This window comes from Phodopus roborovskii, unplaced genomic scaffold (assembly GCF_943737965.1).
Source record: "Phodopus roborovskii unplaced genomic scaffold, PHOROB, whole genome shotgun sequence".
NCBI lineage: Eukaryota > Metazoa > Chordata > Mammalia > Rodentia > Cricetidae > Phodopus > Phodopus roborovskii.
The window spans coordinates 9,892,279-9,908,339 of record NW_026126459.1 but is presented as its reverse complement, the minus strand read 5'-3'; the positions used below and the strand labels follow the sequence as shown (position 1 = coordinate 9,908,339).

Below are 16,061 nucleotides of genomic sequence, written 5' to 3'. Positions count from 1 at the left end.
ATGTGGAGGACAGAGCGAAGTGGATGGTTACTTAGTAAGGCTTTCCTAGCTGCTCGGTCAGTGTGTTGGAGTAGGAGATGGGACCATAGTCAGGAGGCTCAGTGAGCTGGGAAGGATGGGCCCCAGCGGATAGGGGGCGTTTGGAATTGAACCTGGTGCTATGGCATGGAGATACCACGACTTAAGAGTGCACTCGGGAGGCAGAGACAGGCGGATCTCTTAGTTCGAGGCCAGCCTAGTTTACAGCGCTAGTTCCAGGACAACCAAGGCTACGCAGAAAAAAACCTGTCTCTAAAAGCTTCAAAAAAAAAAAAAAAAAAAAAAAAAAAAAAAGAAAGAAAGAAAGAAAGAAAGAAAGAAAAAAAGAAACAAATGTGTGCTTCATAGGCCATTCTTGGAGAATGAACACTCTGATGACCTCAGGCTGGAACTGTGGCTCTTTCTGAATTCATTGTGGGGAGCCTGGCACCTGACAGGTGGTGGGTGGCTGCTGGAAGAAGCTAGTAGATGTGCTGGGCCTAAAAATTAAAGAGGGGGGACGGCATGAGCAAAGAAAGCCAAGTAGGAGACTTGGGTGGGTAAGAGGGCAAGGGAGTGTCCCAGCCAAGGATAACATGTCAGCCTAGGGGACCAGGACCACCCTTCTTCGGGTGGTCTCACTTTCTCTGCCAGAGCCTGTGATAGGGCCAACTACAAAGTAGCAGAAACTTATGTTGTCCTAGTTAGAATTTTCTGTCAACTTGACCCAAACTAGGAGGGAACAATTGATAAAATGTTTCCATTAGATTGGCCCTTAGGCAAGTCTGTGGGATTTTCTTATAATTTTGGTTGTGAATCTAGCCTTTAACAGCTGAGCCATCTCTGTTCTTAATTTTATGTACATGAATGCTATCTGCATGTATGCCTTTATACCAGAAAGAAGAGGACATCAGATCCCACTATAGATGGCTGCAAGCCACCACATAGTTGCTGGGATTTTAACTCAAGATCTCTCTGGATGAGCAGCCAGTGCTCATAGCTGCTAAACCATCTCTCCTACCCCCTCTCCCTCCCCCCCCCCCGGGGGGGGCAGGTGGTGGTGGTGTATTTCTTGATTAATGACTGGTGTGTAGGGGTAGACTACTGTGAGTAGGGCCACCCCTGTGCAGGTGATCTTGGGTTGTAAAAGAATGACATTTAAGCAAGCTATGGGGAACAATCCAGTAAGCAGCATTCCTCTGTGGCCCTTGCTTCAGCTCCTGTTTTGAGTTCCTACTCTAACTTTCCTTCCCGTTGGACTGTGTTAAAATTTGCAAACCAAATTAAAAAAAAAAAAAAAAAAAAAAAAAACCTTCCCTCCCAAAACTGCTTTTGGTCAATTTTACAGAAAACAAACTAGCATGTCTTTTTTTTTTTTTTTTTTTTTTAATTAAACATGTGATATTTAACTAACCTATACCTCTAAAAGTCTGCAGTGTGACACACCACAGACCAGTTGTGGCAAAGGTGACATGGTAAAGTACTATGTGGCAACAACACAAAAGGCATGTGGATCTCAGAAACACTTTCATAAAAAATGGTAAAAGATTCTCAGTGAGGCTTCTGCCATCTGGGATGGTGAAGGTTTAAGTTATCAGCCTGTATACCTCATGCCAGCCCCTCAGCCAAAGTCTCTAACTAGTGTCACAAAGCTGACCCTTTGGACAGCCAGCTTAGGACACTGAAGAGCAAGGACTTAGGGGAAAGCTGCCTCTGAGCATCATCAGAGGGGAAAGCAGAGGGATTGTAACACAGGCTGCCAAACATCAGCTGCCCTGGAGAGCAGAGCTCTATGACATAAGGGAAGGACACACATGGGCTGAGCCAGAGCTAAGGGCTAAGGACAGACACTGAGTGCACACCACCAAGGTAGCCTGGTTATTATCATGGGTTAATGTCTTTTCCCCACCAAACAACCCACTGCAGCCTAAGGGAAATGCAGCTTAGCCCCAACTGCAAACCCAATACTTGCTTAATGTGTTCAATACCACATCTCCTCTTCCCATGTGGAAGGAAGATTAGATCTGGGAAGGTGAGGGCACTTTAAAGTGCTAATGCTCAGGATTCCAGAACTTACTGCCCACTGGGGAAGAATCTGCCATCCCTCAGGGAATGCAGCATGCCAGACCTATGTTAGATGGACAGACAGAAGCCTTAAGTATAGACACAGCAGTGCTATGTGATACCTTCATTTTGCCACTGTTGATGCCATAACCATATTCCAGCTAGCAGCTTTGAGTTCACCACATAGCCAAAATTGAGAAACCCATCCAGACTTTTCTCACAACTGTGGATGAGAGGCCCCAGCCTGAAGCAGAGATGTGAGTGGCATTCACATAGTGCTTTCTGCTGTCATGTATAGGTCAGTGGCTTCCAGGCAGCTAGTCTTTCTTTAGCAAGTAAGGCTTCAAGCATGGAACTGGCTTCCCAGTGAGTTTCTCACATAATCTAGTTGGTGAGTCCTCAGAACCCCTATCACACTGAAGCAGATCCTCCCCATCCCTTTATTCTCTGTACTCTTTATCCCCAGAGCTGCCTGTGAAAGGTGTGGTCCTTAGACCACTGCATCAGAATTAACAATGCAGGTTATTAGGTCAGCCCAGATGACAGGCGGTGTACATGGGGTGGGCCAGAGACCGATATTTATACTAGTTTTATCAGCTTACATTTTACAAAATTAAAGTTGTATAATGAGACTCTCCTATAATGTCTGGAAAAATGGAAACTGCGCTCCATGTCCAAACAAAACCAGCACACTTTAATATACTGCACTTTATAATTTAATTTAACTCTAGAATATTTAACTTTTCAAACAAATTTAAGTTTACAAACAATCATTTGCTATTTTACATACAAAAGAACAAAAACAAAGTTTTTAGAGAGGTGTGTTGAGGTCTAAAGAAAAGACAGGGAGCAGGGCAACTATAAAGGTGGATTGCTTAGATCCACAGTGGAGAACTCAACCTGGGCACCGCTCCAGGCACAAATACAATTCCTTCCAAAACGTGCTTCTCGGGCCTAAAGCCACACCAGAAATAAACAGAGTAAAGGGCAGAGAGCTGTGCTTTGCTCAGAACTTGAGAAGTGGTGAGTCCACATTTTCTTTGTCAGCCTCAGGGCTCAGGTGGATCAGCGGGGAGCCCAGGTCCATCAGCTGGAAGAGAACAGATATCCAGGTAAACACAGTTGCCTGGACAGCCATCACAGACAGGCAGGTGCATTGGCTGAGCCAGTCCCACCTGGAGCCCAGGGACAGAAAAGCAACTCAGCACAGTAGTGACGCCAAGGAAACTGTGTCTAGACTCTTAGAGAACCCTCAAACCCATAAACAAACGGTGTCTAGACTCTTAGAGAACCCTCAAACCCATAAACACTGTGGGTAGGAACCTGTGGTGTTGGGGACATAACTGTTGCCCTGAGAGCTCCTCCAGGTCCAGCAAGATGCCTGATGGCAATGGGTGACTATAGAGAAGCCAAACCTGCCCAACATGAGTTCAAGACACAAATGCTGTGAGCCGCAGGGCACCACGCAGGGCCCAGGTCTGATAGCACCTGGCTGGTCAGCTTGAATCCCCTGCCGCTTCTCACCTGCCCAAGCTCAGCCTTTGGAGGTTTCCCCACATTGTTTCTACCCATGTCTGGGGTGTTCATTACAAGGTCGATCAGAGGCCAGCTGCTGGGTCCCAAAGCCATGTTTGACTCAGGGGTGTTGCTGAAGTCGATGAGAGGGCAGTCAGCTAGGTCTCTGCCTCCTGCTTCAGGAGTGATGGTGAGCTGGTCCAGATTGATGTCTAGGAGAAGACCCTAGGCAGGACATGGAGAGAGGGAAAGTCTAGTACCATGTTGGTTCCCAGCCACCACCCTGACTTGGGACTCACAGCCTGGGGCCCAAGGGCAAGGCTGGAGTGGGCCCTGAGTGGGAGTAAGTTCCCCTCTGGGCAGTGCAACCCTCCCCACAGCTAGTAGGAGCTTCACCCTTCTCCTGTTCCTGCCCTCTGATCCCCCACCAACTCCTTTGTCAAACATTTCTTTAATCCCTAGTCCTGAGCCCCACTGAGACTGCTGGAACCATAGGCCCAGCCACAGGGTGAAGGAGGAAGGGAACTGTGAGTCCCTGTCTGTGACTCTCCAAGCACCTCAGATGGCATGTAACTGCAGCCAGCTCCATGTACCTCACTGGGGCTGGTGTTGTCTTCATGAGGCTCTGCTTCACCCTGAGCTGCCCCTGTGGTGGAGCCATGAGAAGGAGGAATGTCAGTCTTCTCGGGAGAAAAGGCAAGCGCTTGAGGCACGGAGGATGGAGGGGAAGAGCTCTCATCTGAGGCCAGGCCTTGGCCCTGCCCACCATTGGCATTGCTGCTGCTCTCCTGTGACGGCTCCACTCTGGGGGTGGCGGGGGGGGGGGGAGTGGAGGGGGAATGCGGGGAGAGCTGTAAGATCTTTCTAACACACCTTTCTCATCAGCTATGGCGTGAAAGCAATCTCTGAAGCAGCACCTGACCAGGGCCAGAGGCCTGTGCCAGTGACCTGACTCTGAGGACAACATCAATGATCAGACCCTGATCTCTGTGCAAGAGGCTCAGAGATTTCTAATTCAGTCTAGCTTCACCTTGTGCCGTCAGTCCTTTTCTTTAGAGACACTAAAATTACATAGGAGGGTCTCCACCTCTGCCCACAGGCTGTGGCTAGTCTAGGTGAGCCAAGTGCCTGCTGCCAGAGTGCTCTCCCCAATGCTCCCTCAGGAGGACTGGTCCTGCACTCTGGTCTACCCATGCCCTGCACTAACAGGACAGCTTGTTTACTGAGCTGCCCTCTAACCCAGACCTAGCATGGCCCTGAGCACCTGATGAGGCAAAGCTGAATGAACTGTGGAAACTGAACAGCAGCAATATCCACAAGCTAGAAAAGAGTACCTTATTTGTCATAGTTAATGCAATTCACAACACATGTGCATACGTGCACATGCACACATGTGCGCACAGGACCCCTACCTACCCCCTCACACACACACCTCGGCCTATTTGCAAGCCTAGCCTTGTGCTTCACAGAGCTTCTTTTCCTATTTCTTCTATTTGCTGCCTGCACCTTACCAGCACAGGGACCCCTGAGATCTGGGGAACTAGAAACAAAAGCTCACTCAACCCTTGTTTTTACCTGACTGTGGATCTTCTCCTGGGCTCAGAAGAAAGTCGCCGGGCAGGCACACAGAGTGGAGATGCCAGAGCCCTGGGCATGGACTGAGGTGCCATTAATGGAAGGCCAGAGAGGCGCCGACTGGCAGGTGTGGGCAATGCTGACATCCGCCTTGTGCTCACAGGAGTCCTCATACTGCTGGGCAGCCCTTGTGGAGTGGGCCCCGATGAGCGTCTCACAGGGGTGCTGCTGAGGACCCTGGTAAGGACATGGAAATCTTAGACACTGAAGTTGAATGGGCAGTCGGTAGCCTGAGTGGGCTGTTATTGGGAAGGGATTCCAGCATGGGCAGGACTCAAGGCACTGGCAGCCCCCATGAGACCTTGGTTGAGTTTCAGGTTCCTCTGCAAGCAATGCCTCCACCCTGTCCCGACAGGTAACTATAATATCTGAACATGGCTGCATTCATGGTGCCATCCATGAAAGAGTCAGAAGGGACTTAAGGAGATATTCCTGCCAGGAGACTTTCTCTATAAAGACATCTGGGCTCCCATTGGACTCTGGCTAAGAGATGAATTAATTGATGGTCGTTTTCATCACTTGCTCAGTCATACCCAGGTTTAAGATCCCCGTCAAAGGTGAGAACTGAGTGCCTTAAGCTTCATCTGTCCCAAATGTTACCTTGTTCTTAAACCAGAGGCTGAGTCAGGTCAATTGTTACCAGCTATGGACTAAATGAATGTATTCCCCAAATTCATATGTTGAAAGCCTGGCCCCAGGATGATGACATAGGAGACAGGTCCTCTGGGAGGTGATTAGGTCAGAAGGCAGAGCCCCAATCAACAGGATTAGTGCCATCATAAAGAAGGCTCCTGACACCATGTGAAGCAATGGACCCACAGACAACATCTGTAGATGCCCTGAAATGGATGACCAGGCTTCAGAATTGCCACATACCTGTTTAAAGCCCCAGTTGTCCAGCATGGTGGCACAAGCCAATAACAGCAGGGAAGGAGGCAGGAAAATTGAGTCTGAGGTAAGCCCAGTCTACACAGAGAGCTCCTACCTGACTCACAACTAAACAAAAGCCAGGTGTTGGTATGCTTGTTACAATAGCCCCAGAGTTTAAGATGTTGTGATAAAGCAGCTCTAGGACCTACTTTCTACTACTAACATAGAGCCCTGGCAGGCACAGTAAGTCACCTACCAACTCTACCGTCCATCGGAAATACGTGGATGCTGGACTCTGCCCCTTTGTCCCTACCATCCCTGACCCGCTCAGTCAGAAGCCTTGTGGGTTCTGGGCATAGCACCTAAAGCAGTACTGAAGAAGTTTCTGTGATTTGGCCTGGCCTGCCCTGAGCTGGGATTTTCAGCATCATATACATAGTGAGTATGACAGAAAGCCTTCACCTCAGAAGCTTGACCTGCAGCTAGGTGGCACTCCACAGAGCCTGCAGACACATCAGCAGTAAGAAAGGAGGCAAACGTCTGTCAGCTACCTGCTAGCTGGTGTCCAGGGCTGCAGCCGATGTGTCCGCAAGAGCTTTGGGGTCACACCACCAGCTGACTCACCTAAGAACAAAGGAGAAAGCTGGTCAGAAGAGAGCCATGTGGAAAGCCTGGCATGTGCCCTTACCACCTGGGCACTCACCTTTAAATGCCTCCACTTTCCCAACCAGTCATGTAAAGTACATACATAAGGAAGACACACAAGGAGCCCCACTGAGGCCCAGGCTGGGTCTAATGCTGAGAGCCCTCTGTACCATTATGTCAGCTGACCCAGGCTTGAGTTAGGTGGCAGGCTTATCCCAAGTCTCCTTGAGAGTGTCAGACTGCTCCCTGCACTCCCATGCACATGGGTATCAGGTGGATTGAGTCCCAGGCAAGCCAGCAAAGCACACTGTACATCCACATCCCTGAGCTGTGTCATCCCTAGCTCACAGACACATCACATACACCTTCTCCACAAGTGACAAGTGTCTCCAAGCTACTATTTGACAGGTATCAAGCAGAGTCAGAATTCAGTATGGCCTCACTGGCCACTAAGTAAAGTCTAGCACAACCCGGATGGCCTGTCACACCACGGTCTGTCTACCAATGATTCCAGATGAAACACAAACTTGCCTCTTATAATCCTTACAGTCAATCTGGAGCCCCAAAGCATCAGGAGCCAGGACCTCTATGTATTACCTGGCTGTCTCAGAAGCCATAGACAAAGTGGTCATAACCAGAATACTCGCCCCTAGCCACAAAAGGGACCCTTTGACAGAATGTCATAGCTAAAGTGAAAACAGCACTAGCCAAAATTTTAGACCACCCAACATATCTAGCACTTACCAACTGAAAATTGGGGGACTTTAAATGGGTCTGTAGTGGTAGGCACAGCCTCTGTCTTGCAGTTTAAATAGGAGTCCCGCCGTTTTATGCTGCCAGTTTTATTCAACTGAGAAGATGTCAGGGTGTCAGGGTCCAGCCTCGGTCTTCTTTGTTCTGGAGTCTGGGGTTGTTGGCTAAGAGGAGTCAGGATAGAGGCCTTGGGCTGCTCTGCCATTGTCTGGGCAGCACCAGCCCTTCTGGTTTGTCTGCAAGATGCCCTGGCAGTGGCTGTTGGCAAAGCCTGATGCAAAGTGGCAGGGCCTATTTTGCCCAGTTTGCTGGTGTTTGACAGAGGCCGAGAGCCGCTAGTGGGAATATTTGAAAGATCACTGGACTTTGCTGAAAAAGAAAATAATAACGGCTGGTCATTCAAGCACCATACTGTTTCCAAACACTTTACACACCAACACACACACAGAATGATGCCTCTAAACTATCTACCTAACATCAGACAAAGACAACATGTGGATGCCCATTAGGTGATCATCAAAGTCAGGGCCAGCAGGACACCTAAACCTGAGCTGAGTGCCAGCTGATACTCAGCAGTTACTAAAAATGTGTGTGTGCATTTGCAAGGTTAAGCTCTCCTTTCTTCACTTCCTTGTTGAGCATAGGAAGTGGACAGTCTAGTCACATGTCCTGCCCCACCCTCACAGTTGTCAGGAACTCCAGGAGGGAAACTTATGACAGAGCAGTGGATAGCAAGGGTGACATCGGCTTAACTAGGAATGGACCCACACTGTTAACACAGTGAAGGCTCAAAATGAACCTTTAGGGAACTATGATGTAGCCATGTCCATACCATGTGTTAGCCCTACCAGGTCCCCTCCCACAATCTCATCTGACCCTATTACTCTACATATACAGCACATGGTGTCAAAGGCCTAAGTCAGTGGCACAAGACCTGGGCAGCAGCAGGTGCTTTCCTGACCATAGACTTGTGGGCCCATGAATACTTCCAGACTCATAGGAACCTTGCAAGGACTTGATTTAAAGGCAAGGACACAGACTTCTGGTAACCATCAAGTAGCAGTCAGGACTCTATATCAGACTGATTCTAGAGCTCAGATTTCTCACATTGGTGACTCTCACCACACTGGCAACAATGGACAACGCCAGAATCTACAGGCAAATTCCAGAGACAGATGCATTCCCTGGCCCCTTCACCACTTCATCACTAGATGGCAGCCTTGTCTAGGCAGGTTGAACCCTATGGCACATGCCCCAGATGGCCCAGGTTGGGCTGGCCTGACTATGCTAACACCTGTCCTCTGGATACAAGGCTAGTTAAGAATCCATCTCTTCTTGGCACTTCATGAGTTTGTGTGCCTCCAAATGAAACCAACATCTCCTTACTGAAGGACATATTCAGGAGCAGAGGGATAACTAATCTCTCTTCCTGCCCAGTCTTCAGCCCTGAACTATATAATTCCACAGCATCCTGGGGGGCCAAAACATATGGTACTCCAGTGTTCACCTGACTTATTGATCTTCTCACCTTTGCCTGTTGCTGGAGACACACATGTACCAGACATGAAGTTTGAAGCAGACCCTGAGGCAGAGGCTTTCCTTGTGAGACTGCCAGTATAGCCAGGTGGCTTCAACAGGGTCTTCTTCCGCCCCAACTGAGAGAAAAGTTAAAAAAAAAAAAAAAAAAATTAGCAAGGATTTTGTTACCTACATACATATTCTTCACTCTGCATAAATAATCTTTAGTGAGACTAGAGCGACAATGGCTCAGCGGGTGAGCGAACTTGTTGCTGATGCATGCAGAGGACCTGGATTTATTCTCAGCACCCACATGGTGGCTCACAACCATCCATTACTCCAGTTTCAGGGGATTTGAGAACCTCTTCTGATCTCTTTGGGAACACACGTGATACATAGACATACATTAAAGTAAAACACTCATGCACATAAAATAAAATTTTAAAATCTTACAAAGTAGTAATCTTCAGTAATAATTACCTCTAAAGAAAAAAGTTAAATAACAGTTATCCCTCAGTCTCCATCGAGCATTGCTTTGTGGACCCTGTGGATAGTAAGCTACATGGGTCCTCCAATCCTAATAGTGTGACAGTTACATGAAACCTACACACACCAACCATCTAAAGGACTGATTTTAATGCAAGACTGTGGAAGCCATCACACTCAAACACTAACAAGGAAAAGCAATAAGTGCTCAGGACAAAGGCAACTTCTCTTTTGAATAGTTTCATTCTGACTGGATGAATCCACAGATAAGGAGCCCATGGACCTGGAAAGCTGACTGTGTCTAGAACGTAATGTCCAAGCCTCTGTTAGAGGAATGAGCAGGAGAGCTAGCAGCAGTCAAGATTGTGGGGCTCAACCTAGACCCCAAATTAGCAGCTGTAGGAGCAGCTTTTGGCAACTTTAATAAATGACTTCTAGTAAGTAGCTCAGAGTGCCAGAAAGGTGACAACCTCTATGTGAGCCCAGACTACAAAACACAACAACTCATGTCTCCCACAAAAGCTATGAGGGATCAGCGAGATCCAGTTGCTGGTAACCAATCACTAGGCTCTTATCAACCCATACAGCCCAGTGACAAGGCAAGTTCAGAGCACATTGCCAAGCCTCTCTTCTTTGCAACCAAGCTACCTCCTGTGGGCTGTTTCCAACTTTAACTGGTGTGTGTGTGTGTGTGTGTGTGTGTATGTGCACGCGCGCGCGCGCATATGCACATGTAGACTAGATGACAACTCCACTCTTATTTATTTTGGATTCAGGGTCTCTCTGAGTAGCCCTAGTTGGCCTAGACCCCACTCTGCAGATCAGCTACAGAAATCCACTTGCCTCTGCCTCCAAGTGCTAGGATTAAAGGCATGCAGCACTGCTAGGCCCAGGCACTATTTTCTTTTAAAGCCAGGACCTCTCGCTAGCCTGGCACTCACCAAGTAGGCTAAGCTGGCTGACCAGCAAGTGAGCCCCAGGTCTCCATCTGTCTCTGCCTCCCCGGTGCTGAGATTACAAGAGCACATCATTACACAAGGCTTTTTAAATGTGAGTCCTAGGGTTCTAACTTCTGTCCGAACAAGCAAACCTCAAATAAATTATCACCCCACCAACTTAATTCTAATCAAAATATACAAAATTTGCACCTTGTTCCTATAAAGGACAAGTGGCAGCCCTGTGACCCCAGCCCACTCACCTTGTTGGGAACAGGGAGGGATCGCTTGCCTGGACAGCTCCCTCTACCGTCAGCATCTGGAACAGTGCTGGATTTGTCCAGGGGCACATCACTCTGTGAAACCTTTTCATTCACTGGTTTCGTCCTCTGAAGACTAGCTGGTGCCTCTTTTTTGAGCTGAAAATGTTAATTTGAAAGGTGAGGCTCAGAGCTGGTGCCTCTTCTCCCAATCCCTGCCACTCAACTCTTCCACTAGCGTGAGGTAAACAGCACAGAATGACAGACGGCTTCCCCATTAAAGCCATGTCAGATGGGGACAGGAGGCTAAGACTTCTCTGTCAGGCCCTTAAAGAGTGTCAGTAAGGGAGCCCAGTACGGTGGCACATGCCTTTAATCCCAGCACTCAGAGGCTGAGACAAGTGGATCTCTGAGTTCAACAAGGCCACCCACAGTTACATAGTGAGACACCGTGTCCAAAACATACAAGAGCCCCAGTGAGGAAGATGGCTCAGTCACACACATTCTACATGCTATGTAAAAAGGTTTTTCACTGTATGGTCACCCTCCACAGTAATGGCTCGGTCACAGTGGAGCTTTCTGGCTAAGTGCTGAAAGCCAGACTCTGACCTGCAAGTCACAGAGCAAATTCCTGACAGATCAGGGACAAGGGCATCAGGGAGCTGTTCTAAATGCACATAAGCAGCCAGGGTATCAGGAAGGCACAAGCAGCAGCTTCACTGTGACAGTAATGCCTTCCCTTTAGCACTTCATGAGCATAAAACTCACTTATGCCTTGAAGACATACTATGATTCCCCTCTTTTTACTAAAAAACTATCTCATTATTTGGATTGCCACCATTTTATTTATCTGTTCATCAGTTAGTAGGCATCTGGTTGGCTCAATCAGATGGCAATCATGAATCCTGCTGCTGTGAATATCTGTGTTGAGCTGATGTGGGCCATATCCACAACCCTGCCTGGTGTCCTGCCCACTGCCCTGCCCCACTGCCATGTATCGACCACACACAAATCCTGTTTCATGTCCATGTGTGCTGCTAGTAGATCCCGCCCACCCAGAGTATCCTGATCTCCAGGGAGGGGAGCAGATATGGTCAGGGGAGGACTTTTATTGCATCCCTACATACAATGGAGCTGGCACAGGGCATCATGACAAATGCCACCCTAGCACACCTTGGCCTCGCCCATGTCTCTTCTCTGGGGCCTCCTCTCCTGGGAAAGAGCAGAGCAGACAAACCTGGAAACACACTGTCTGCCATCTGCCCTTCTGCCTGCCCCCACCCACCAAGCCTCCAGGACCCTGAATTTGCCACAGCTGGTCAGCTGCAAACCTGTCAAGTGCCACTTCCCTGAAAGCTCACTCACTCAATGCCTGGAGAAAAAAGAGGCACAAAATCGCAGCCCCAGAGAACAGCTAGAGCCCAACTTGGCAGAGAGTGCTCAGCAAAGGGGCCCACACTGGACAGCCGCCCCCTTCATTCTTCCTTCACTGTCCACATCCAAGCTGTCCAATCCTTAGAGCAGTAGGCTCTCTCATGAGGCTTCCATGGCAGGGCATGAGCTGAGGAGAGGCAGGAGGACTGTGTTTTATTTACCTTCTCTGTGGCCAGGTGAAGATGTCTTCCTCTCACTGGCAAAGCTCGGGGTGGTTGTAGCTTGCTGGTGATCCTCTTCTGTGGCCCAGCCTGACTTGGAGGTTGGAAGGTCCTGGACTCCCCTGGCATTGTCTGAGAGGAGCAGGGCAGAGCCTGGTTGCTCTGGGTCTGAATGGGGCCAGTTGGGACAGGGGAACTGAGCATGGCTGGAGAAGCCAGCAGCTGGGACTCCCCCAAGAAAGGCTGTACCCCTGAAGATGGCAGGCAGAATGTATCTCTTTTAAGTGACATGGGGCTTTTCCCCCTCTTCTGTTCTTTTTCAAAGAGGCTGACTTTTAACTGTGAGTCCTGCACAAATCTTTCCATGTCCTGGTTCATAGGATTTTGGGGTTTGGCAGCCTGGGCCACCTCTCTTCGGCTGTGGCTTTCTATCTGTAAGGCCAATAAGTGGGCTTCTTTGTACACCTCTACAAACTTCTCCCCAGTGAGAGGACTCCAGGCACAAGGGCTGCCAGAGGCTGCTGTAAGAGTCTGCCCGGGAACCGGACCGCTTAAGTCCAAGCTGGCAGCAATGCATCTTTCTTTATGTCCAACAGGCCCAAAAAAGACTTCATCATCTTCATTTGCACTATGATTAAAGAAAAAGATTATCAGTTATGAGTCACACTGGCACCCAGATGAATGGCTTTAATGAATGTGTCTGTCTGAAGAAGGGAAGAAAATGCATTTGTTTACCTTGAAAAAGACAAGGAGAGATCGAAGTCAAATTTTTCATCTTCCAAAAGAAGAATGTCTAAGGGTGGGAGGGAAAAGTCCACTGTTATTTTAGGGCTATGACACAACAGGGAAGCATTACCAGTGTCTGTTGGTTTCATAGCTGCTATAGTTTCACTCTGAGAAAAGAAATAAATTATTGCTTTAACTCAATCAATTTTCATGGGGGAACTCAAGTTCATCTTAGTTTCCATTTTCTCTCTTAAGCTCCAGGAGCCATTCTGAGTACTGACCCAACCCAAAAGCACAGAACCTTACTTTTGTGATAGAATCTATACATATCCACAGGTATAAGGGTTTCCAAGAGGCCTACAAGGGTAAGTCAAATTCACAGTAGAGACTCAGTAAACAGCTGCCCCTTGGGTCCCTTCCCAGGTCACACTACTTTCCATCTAGTCTATATTCCTAGCATAGCCTTGGTTGGCCCAGCTATTTATTTGTATGGCTCCCTCCAATTGACCAGCAACTTCCCAAGGTCTGCTCCTCTACAGGGAACCTATGTGTGGTATTGTAACTCAAAACAAAAACTTATGGCTGAGAGCCATCATAGGCTCCAGTGGGGACTCAGCTATTGTTTTGCTAAATGGACATGATGGGCCAGGTAAATTGTTGCCTAAACATTTATGTTTATGGCCATAGATTACTGTGCTGCCAGTCTTGGTCAGGGAAGTTTCTTGTAGTGGGTGTCAGTTATTCTATGAAGCAGTCTCATAAGGGGTCACAGGGAAGAGAGTATAAAACCTGACAGGATACAGAGGCTCAGTGCTCAGCCCTAAAAAGAACACAAATGTAAACCTGCATCAGCCCTACAAGATTCAGGGAGCAAAATTACTGTCCACCAAGTCTGAGGGCTTGAGTTCAAAGCCCTGGGACCCACAAGACAAAAGGAGAATTCTTTCCTGCAAGTTGTTTTTTGAACCTCCACAGGGGCATATGCACTATATGGTAATACGGTACCCTCCTCCAAAATTAATAAATGGGAAGAATTTTTCTCGTTTCTCTTCTCTTTTTTTTCTTTTCTTTTTCTTCTTTCTTTCTTTCTGTTTTCTTTTTCTTTTTCTTTTCTTTTTTTTTTTTTTGAGATAGTGTTTCTCTGTGTAGCCCTGGCTGTCCTGGAATTCAAACTCAAAGATCCACCTGCCTCCGCACCTCCCGAGTGCTGGGATTAAAGGCGTGCACCACCACCACCACCACCACCACCACCACCACCACCACCACCACCACCACCACCACCCAGCAAGAATTCCTTTTCAAAGAAAGAATCTGCCAGCACTCGTGCAGCAGAAGAGGGTGGATCTTTGTGCTTTCAAAACCAGCTGGTCTACATAGTGAGTTCCAGGCAACCAAGTGAGATCCTGTCTCCAAAAAAAAAAAAAAAAAAAAAGAAAAGAAAAGAAAAAAAAAAAAAAAAAAAGAAATGAAGGTGGAAGGGGTGGAGTCTTCTGTGCATAAGGAAGCTGTTGCTATTTTGATATCGTAACAACTGTGATTACCCACAGAAGACTCTCACAAGATTGAGCCCAGGAATGCCCTTCTGGAAGTGAGGGGAGGGCCCACGGACTAAAGAGGCACAGGAGAGCCCTCTGGAGATATGTAAATGGTAGTGAGCCTCTTTTTTGGTGGTGTAGCTGCAAGTTGCTAATGTCCTTGTTAAATTTATTAGCTTACCCAGCCAGACTTGTGTACTCTATTCTATTTGGGGGAACTAGGAATACACTCCTGGAGCAGTCGCACGAACAGAAAGCACCTACCTTCCTTCTTACTACCAATATCCATCTTCACCTCTCTCGCCTGGCTGGATGAAGGCACGTCGCCGCCGTCTCCTCCTTCCATAAAGTTCGCTGCAGGAAGCAGGGGAACGAGAGGGTGAGGACATGTCAGAGGCAAGCCCCAGCTTGCTCCCTGTCTCCCAGAGATAGTGCGCCCCGAGGCGGGGTAACGGATTCCTGGCTCTGAGCTGCAGAGCAGGCCCGGGAGCCCATCCCCCTCGGTCTCTGGGGCACGAGGCCGGATTCCCCACTCTGTCCCACCACAGGAGCGCTCCTTACCCCTCGGAGTAAGAACCCTTTCACTCGGAGGGCCGAAAACCCAGCTGGTACTCAGCCACAGATTTAAATACGGCGCCGGCCTTCGCCGGCCGCCGATTGGCCGGTTTGAACAGGAGATACTTTCGATGCACCTTGGGAATTGTAGTCAGAGTGTTGATGTTCAAGACTAATGCGCACGCACATGGACTCCACGCCACGGATTGGCTCTGCTCAGCGCCCGAAACTCCCACCGGAAGTGCCCGTGAGTCTCCTCCCCAGCACACACCGGAAGGATACTTGCGCCTGTGGCTATGCTAGCCGCAGGCCTGGCGGGGAAGATCGGGTGTGGAGGTTGGTCAGGCAGGTAGGAAGGTGTTCGTCCTGACTGCTACTCTCTTCGGCTTGTCTTGGTATCCCTGATAGTTCCCTTGCATTCCTGTCTTGGTATCCCTGATAGTTCCCTTGCATTCCGGAACTCTGCAGCCTGAGGCCTCGCTGCTGTGCTCTGATAGTGCTGGCCCTTCCCTTCCCCCCAATCGTCTGATCTTGGGCTCTGGGTTTCTTTAAACTGGAGAAGAGGAACGCTGTCAGAGCCAGCCACAGCACTTCTTAGCGGCCAGTTCCTTTGGATAGCTACTAACAGAAAGCTGGTTGCAAGTCTATTGGCTAAAGGAAGTCTAGGGGTGGCCAGGATAGAGGCTCAAGGAGCCCATCAAGTTTAGTTGTCTTCTCTGCAGGTTTTGCTCACCAATTGGCAAGCTGGTTTTGTTGGGCCCAAGCATTCCCACCTGCCAGGGATGGTGACCAGTTCAATGTGTCCTGCACTATATCTGCAATTGTAAGAGACAGGCTTTCCTGACTCACACCCAAGAGGAGGGACTGACCACCGTGACAATTGCATCTTTGGCCTAAGCCTCAAGAGCTCTTGGCCTCACTCCTTCCGTGCCTGCTAATGTGCATCTGCAA

At 48.6% G+C, this 16,061-nt stretch overlaps 1 protein-coding gene across 1 annotated transcript; it reads right to left on the bottom strand.

The window, feature by feature from the left end:
* Positions 1-2,755: 2,755 nt before the first annotated feature.
* Gtse1 (G2 and S-phase expressed 1) lies at positions 2,756-15,269 on the bottom strand. Its single transcript, XM_051189565.1, has 12 exons — positions 15,117-15,269; positions 14,820-14,909; positions 13,030-13,087; positions 12,295-12,922; positions 10,703-10,858; positions 9,029-9,155; positions 7,492-7,869; positions 6,654-6,726; positions 5,173-5,409; positions 4,191-4,401; positions 3,607-3,822; positions 2,756-3,172 (listed from the first exon to the last, which is right to left on the bottom strand). Exons 2-12 carry the CDS (start codon positions 14,899-14,901, stop codon positions 3,089-3,091), a joined length of 2,250 nt encoding a protein of 749 aa, XP_051045522.1. The 5' UTR covers positions 14,902-14,909; positions 15,117-15,269; the 3' UTR covers positions 2,756-3,088.
* Positions 15,270-16,061: the final 792 nt, after the last annotated feature.

Excerpts from the sequence above, each read along its gene's own strand:
- Gtse1 (XM_051189565.1), bottom strand. The coding sequence starts at position 14,901 with ATGGAAGGAGGAGACGGCGGCGACGTGCCTTCATCCAGCCAGGCGAGA. Across the intron at positions 7,870-9,028 it reads GTCTCCAGCAACAGGCAAAG|CAAAGTCCAGTGATCTTTCA; the intron begins GTGAGAAGATCA and ends TTTCTTTTTCAG. Across the intron at positions 4,402-5,172 it reads AGGAGAAGATCCACAGTCAG|AGTGGAGCCGTCACAGGAGA; the intron begins GTAAAAACAAGG and ends CGCCACCCCCAG.